We start from the raw sequence: 6,000 nt of genomic DNA on the forward strand, positions 1-6,000 counted from the left end.
AAGGACAGCCACACCGTGCGCGTGTAGGACAGATGAGGAGATTCTGTCTGTGAGGAACATGACTCTCTAGGCAGCCATGTTTGTTTGACTTGACTGTGATAACTGAGGCCAAGTCCAGACTCGAGGAAGAGCGGGGCCTGTAGGTAAGACAGGCAGGCAGGAGAAGGGCTGTGTCTCTGATGTAGAATTAGAGTCAAAGCAAGGGTTCCTACAGCTGGGGTTGGGGACAGGTCCCAGCAGACGGACAGGTTGCCTGCCATGGTAGAAGACATCCTCCGCTCCCTGTGGTCATTCAGCTCTAATCCCCAGCAGCCTGGCCTGGGCCAGCAGCCTAGGACTTCAAGGCCATACCTTCTTAGGAAACAATATTTTCCCGTCACAGACTCAGAGGGAAACTGCCCAGGAAGAGCAGCTTGGCCCGAGCCTTTGAACATCCTTCATGCAAAAGTGCAAAATAAACAAGGACCTCTGGGCCCAGGCCCAGGCCCGACTCCAGTCCGGTTCCTCTCATTAGGAAGGCCTTGCCTCTTTTAGCCCTTTGATCCTCCCGTGTGAAGGACTGACAGGTTGCTCAGTTCATAACAAAGATCTGCAACCAAACAGTGTGTTCTGTTTAGTAGGAAAAGGTTAGCTTTGCACAGTAGGAATTTTAAATCTTTGGAGACTTCACAATTCTAGCATTTCAATGGTTTCTTCCCGGTTTTCTCAGTTTGTTTTATTTCTCCGTAGCAACTCAGTGGATATAGTTGCTTCACAGTTTGGATCAGGTGTTTGTGGGTGGGGCTAGCTGTGGAGGGAGCATCAGTCGTCTGTGTCATTCTCCACGAGCCCTCTTCTAGTTCGCACCAAAATCCTACGGAAGGCGCTTGGCCACCCACTTTTTCCCATGGTCACAGCTTCTTTCAGGTCGTCTGATGTTCCAATTCCTTTCCCTCCTCAGTGAGAGCCGAAGGAGCCCACCACTTAGAATTAATCTTTTAGAGGAATGGTCTACTTGTAAAGGGGGATAGAGCAACCACAAACACAGAGAGCTGGCTTCATCTGAGGCTGTCACAGGTTCCGGATGGGACGCAGGGTTTCTTCACCTCTGCCTCAGGTTCAAAGCCATGGGGACTAGTGCGGCCTGGCGTGAAGGAACTGACCATGCCTTTGGTTTCCTCTGCCTCCATTGGTCATGGCGTCTCATTTGACCTTTAATCAACTGGTAAAATCTCAGGTCACTAAGACTTTGGGGACTAGGGAGTCTTGGTTTTGAAAAGCATCCGTTGTTTTAAATTGCTTGCAGAGTGATTCATTCGAGACAAACAGTAAATGTCTTCATGTGTATGGAGGGAGTCGTCTTGAGAATTAGGTGGAAATGGAGGGGTCCCCACCCCCTTGGACCGTAATAATGAACAGTATATCCTGGGTGTGTCGGGCTTGTTGAATGAGAGTTTGCAGCACGCTGGCCGTTTGGAATATCCTGGTCCTGTGTAGAATCCTGCCATGGCTCTCTGCAGTGAACTAAAACCAGCAGTAGTCCTTCAGGCCCCCTCCTGGCCTGGCTTCTGCTCACCTCTCCAGTTCCTGTCTGGCTCTTTCTATTGATGTTTTTTTTTTTTTTTTTCAAACATGGTTTTGTTGTTTGTTTGACTAAGACCTAACTCTCTCAATGCATGCCATAACTCTGTGCATACATATAAAAGCCAAGGAAAAGTACCTATCCTGGGGTATATTTCAGGGTTTTTTGGTTGGCACCCGGCAATCCATTTTTAGCCAACATGCACATAAGGAAATGGGTAAGGTAAATGTCTAGGTCAGACATTGCTGCCTGTTAGCAGAAGGCACAGTCTTCTATGGCCTGTCTCCGGCAGCTTCACACTAATGGCATCTCATTTGTTCCCTCTCGAGGTGGTAAGAGAAGCTCCTTCCCAACGTGCAAAGCCAAGGCAGCGACCCCAGGCCCTCTTCTGGAGATGGAAGCTTGTTGAAACCCCAGACTGTCTCCACAGCTTGCCCGGCTGACCCCAAGGAACACTGACAGCAACCTTACCCTGAGGTCACTGCTAGCGCTGACCCGAAGACACAGTCACTGCCACCTCTTCCTTCTGTCGTCTACTGCAAGCGCCGACTTCCAAAAAGAAAGCCGAAAACGGTTGTTTCGGAAAAAGAAAAAAAAATTTTTTTTTCAGCCCGTGAGAAGGCTAGCAGGCCCTGCCCACTGAGCGGCACTGCCTCCGGTCTCTGTGCGATCCTCCAGCATCTTCTGTGCTGACCTGTCACCCTTCCGCAAGGACAGACAGGACCTTGGCTGTGTTTGCCTTGTCACGTGCAACTAGAAAGCCAGCGACCAGAGCGGGTATCCTGGTGTGAGAATTGTGGAAGACTCCTCTCGCTCCTGTCTTCATTTTCCTATCCAAATTTTTATTTAACAGTACAAAAGGATCAAGTGTGTGTTTGCTTCTTCTTCTTCTTCTTTTTTTTTAACTTGGAATTTTTAAATTTACTTTTTTTTTAATTTTTATTTTCCTTGTATATTTTTGCTAGCTCTGAGCTTTTAAGTGAAATTCATAGGTCTGAAAGAGTTTGAAATAAAAACAAGATGAAAAGAAGCCTTTTACGTTTTTTTCTTTTTTCTTTTCTTTCTTTTTTTTTTCCTTTTTTCTTTTGTCCTGAGAGATCTTGTCCAGTAAATGGCTTCTCTGTGACACACAGTGGCCTCTGCCCTGTGAAGTGTCTGATGAAGCTAAAGAGATAGCCAAACCCACTCCTGTTGGTGGTCACATTTGGCAGCCCGTCTCACTTAGTTTCTGATTTTTTTTTAAATAACAACAGATCTTAACATCTCCTTTGAGCGAACCCGTTTGCAGTTCATTTTTTTAATCTCTTTCTTTTCACTCCTGTAAAAAGCCCAGCACTTGAATTGTTCTTTCTTTAAATGTTCTGTGTTTGTATCTGTTTTTATTAGCCGATTAGTGGGAATTTATGCCAGTTGTTAAAATGAGCATTGACGCACCTGTTATTTTTTTTTTTTTAAATAGCAAGGCACAGCCTCTGCCCCAAACTTGTCATCTTAACGTTTGTCATTCCAGTTTGAGTTAACGTGCTGAGCATTTTTTAAAAAGAAGCTTTGTAATAAAACATTTTTTTAAAAGTGTCATTTTATTAAGAATAAATTTGCTCATAATTGCGAGTTGGTGGTGAACTGAACCCGAGGCCAGGACTCGGTGGGGCCCAGGAGCAGCCCCTGTGAGTGCACAGGGCAACCCCTGCCTCCCAGGCCTGCAGACCTCAGCATCCTCTCTCCTGTGCCAGGCACAGATGCGAAGCACAGTCAGAAGGGAGACACCAGAGCCTTGCAGTAGTGGCTTTCTTCCCACACGTCACAGGCTCCACTCGGGCTGGTGTAGAGAGGCTCACGTAGTGCCTTCCCTCTTCAGAACTCAGTGGATCTCAACCCGAGGATCCCCAAAACCTTGGGGGCCCAAGTGGTGAACGAGGTCATCCACCCGGTGGTCCAGCTCCTCAGAGTCCAAACTTTCTCAGTGTTTAGGGATAGCCCATAACCCCCTCCCCCACTACCCCTCCTTAGACTAGGACGAGTTGCTATCTGATTTTGCAGAAGGTCTCTCAAGGCCTTTCACTCTAGAGTTTGGTGTCACTGGCTAACTGAAATCCCTTACTGAGATTCACCGTTCTTACAGCTGGGCAACAGCTGGCTCCCATGCTTGTAATAACCCTCCACGTGCTGCACTTGAAGATTGCCACTAAATCACCCCTCAAATTTTTCTTCTCCAGGCTAAGTAATCCCGAGTCCTGGCGGCTTTCATCATGAGGCCTTTAATCATTTTCATTACTATCCTCTGGAACCTTTCCAATTCCTCTTCATTCAATCCTAAACTTGAACCAGGGAAAAAAACCGTATTATGTTCCGGGGTCCTACTTGTTCTAAAGGTTTAATATTCAGCCCTCCATTCAGGGATCATCTCCTTAACATCCGTGGTTCAGGGCGCTCCGTCTGACTGCCGTGGTGATCAGCTGGCGAGTTAGCTACGAAAGCAAACATGGCGGTCTACTTTTCTGGGGGGAGGAAGATGGGAACTCTTCCGAGTCTGGGAAATATGTTCATCAAAGATATAGCTAAGGGTAAGGCTCATTTGCAGTCATTTGCCAACCTGCTTTCTGGGGGCATTTGTCCTAGGGAAGGTGAGTCTTGTATCTCCCTGCTCCAAGAGACAGATTACAGAAGTTGCCTGTGGCTGGAGAGATCCTTCTGGCCACTTGTGTTTGATCTTTGAAGTGATGTGTCTCCCTGCCCTGCAGCTAACACAGAGCACAGCCTTTCTGGGAGCCTCGCCTTGCCTGAAGTCACAGTTGGCACAGCCATCCTTGGAAATGGGTGTTTCCCTCCTGTTTCGGTTGGTTTGGTTGTCAGGGTTACCGGCAATACCTGTCCAGTTGGGAGGGACCTTCCAACTGTTTCATGACTATGGCTGTCAGCTCAGGTTCCACAGCTCGGGTCTAAGGCTGCAACAATGTAGAAAACTCTGCTGAGCAACACTGAGACATCTGTGCGGCTTTCCTTTAGGAGTAAGATAATGGGATAATCCCAACAGCAGGGAAAATGTAACTTCGCAGCACACAGCAATAGTATAGCAAACTTCCCACAGCGCAGGAAAAGACTTTATGCAAAAGAGTTAATATGACATTAGTGAGTGGTAGTCAAACTTGGGACCTCCAGGGGACACCACTATTCCAGGCTTCAGGAGGTTTTAAGAGCTGTCCCTGGCTACCTCTACTCATGATCCTGAACTGCTTTCAAGTAGGAGTTGTGAGTAGCTGAACTTCTAAGTAGTACTAGAACGAGATCCTAAATTCCTGTAGAGTATGATAAAGATGCCATTGGGTTTCTCAGGTATCCTGGAAGCCGCTGTTTTAAACTCACGCTGCTGCTTAAAGAACAAACGCCATCATCCTCAGAGAGAATGAAGAAGGATAACCATGCGGACCATGATACGCAATAGCAATACAGAACTTTAACTTATATGCTCAAGAGCCCAAGTCGAAGAGGTGGTTACTTGTTTGTCTTTATGGAAGAAATGATGCTACACCTTCATTGCCATGTCTGTGGATCACCGTGAGGGTGTATGTACTAAGGAGTCAGCCAGGCACATTGACACACACCCAAAATCTCAGCACTTAGAGCCCAGAGCGGTGCCTGAACCCCCCCTCCCCGTAAAAGTTTGTGAAATGGACTTCCCCTTGAAATATAATTGTTAGAAAATATGTTTCAGCCCACTGTAAAAATGTCCCGACTGTATCGACCGTGGCCATAAAACGCTGGTGCACAGTCCTCGTCAGGGTAGCATTAAGGGGCCCTTAACCAGCCTGTGTTGAACTCAAGAACGGTCTGGCATTTTGACGAAGGGGAGGTGGCGCTGGTATATTCGTCACCTACTCTGGTGGGTGCATTCACTAAATCTCAACATCTGTGTGTCTTGTAACTGTTTATTTTGCATGTGTTTGCATGGCTGTGAATGCCACAGGTCTGTGGGGAGGCCAGAGGACAACTTGTAAAAGCTTTCGCCTTCTGCCATGTGGACCCGGGGTATTAAACTCTGGTTACCAGGCTTGGTTGGCAACCTTTACACACCGAGCTGTCTGCTGGCCCACAGCATAGTTTTTTTAGGCAGGATCTTACTAGGTGCTCCCAAGTTAGCCTCAAAACTCACGATCCTCCTGCCTCCACCTCCCCAGTGCTGAGGTTACAGATGAAATAGTTTGCTGAATCTAGATTGAGATGTTAATAGCGAAATCGATTTATCTTCGTATTAGATGTGTGGGAGATGATGGCAGAAAACACACGTGGACAGATGGGAAGGAGACCAGCACACATGAATTGCAGATGTGGCCCCACGTCATCTCCAGTGTCTCTTCGCAGTCATGGCAGAATTAGTGGAGCACGGGGCCTAGCAAACACAGAAGTGGATGCTCACAGTCAGCTATTGGATGGATCACAGG

At 47.3% G+C, this 6,000-nt stretch overlaps 1 protein-coding gene across 9 annotated transcripts in view; it reads left to right on the top strand.

Annotated features, from left to right (window-relative positions):
- Positions 1–3,172, top strand: part of Lef1 (lymphoid enhancer binding factor 1) — a 114,061-nt gene extending 110,889 nt beyond the window's left edge. For 4 of the 9 annotated variants that reach the window (NM_001379059.1, NM_001379060.1, NM_001379061.1 and 1 more), the window contains one exon: positions 1,891–3,136. In NM_001379059.1, coding sequence (NP_001365988.1) covers positions 1,891–1,970 — 80 coding nt within the window. In that variant the 3' untranslated portion in view covers positions 1,971–3,136. Of the gene's footprint in view, positions 1–1,890 lie in introns of all 9 variants that reach the window. The other 5 variants (NM_010703.4, NM_001276402.1, NM_001276403.1 and 2 more) reach the window with 2 other exon arrangements.
- Positions 3,173–6,000: the final 2,828 nt, after the last annotated feature.

The sequence above is a fragment of the Mus musculus genome, chromosome 3 (genome assembly GCF_000001635.26).
Source record: "Mus musculus strain C57BL/6J chromosome 3, GRCm38.p6 C57BL/6J".
Taxonomy (NCBI): domain Eukaryota; kingdom Metazoa; phylum Chordata; class Mammalia; order Rodentia; family Muridae; genus Mus; species Mus musculus.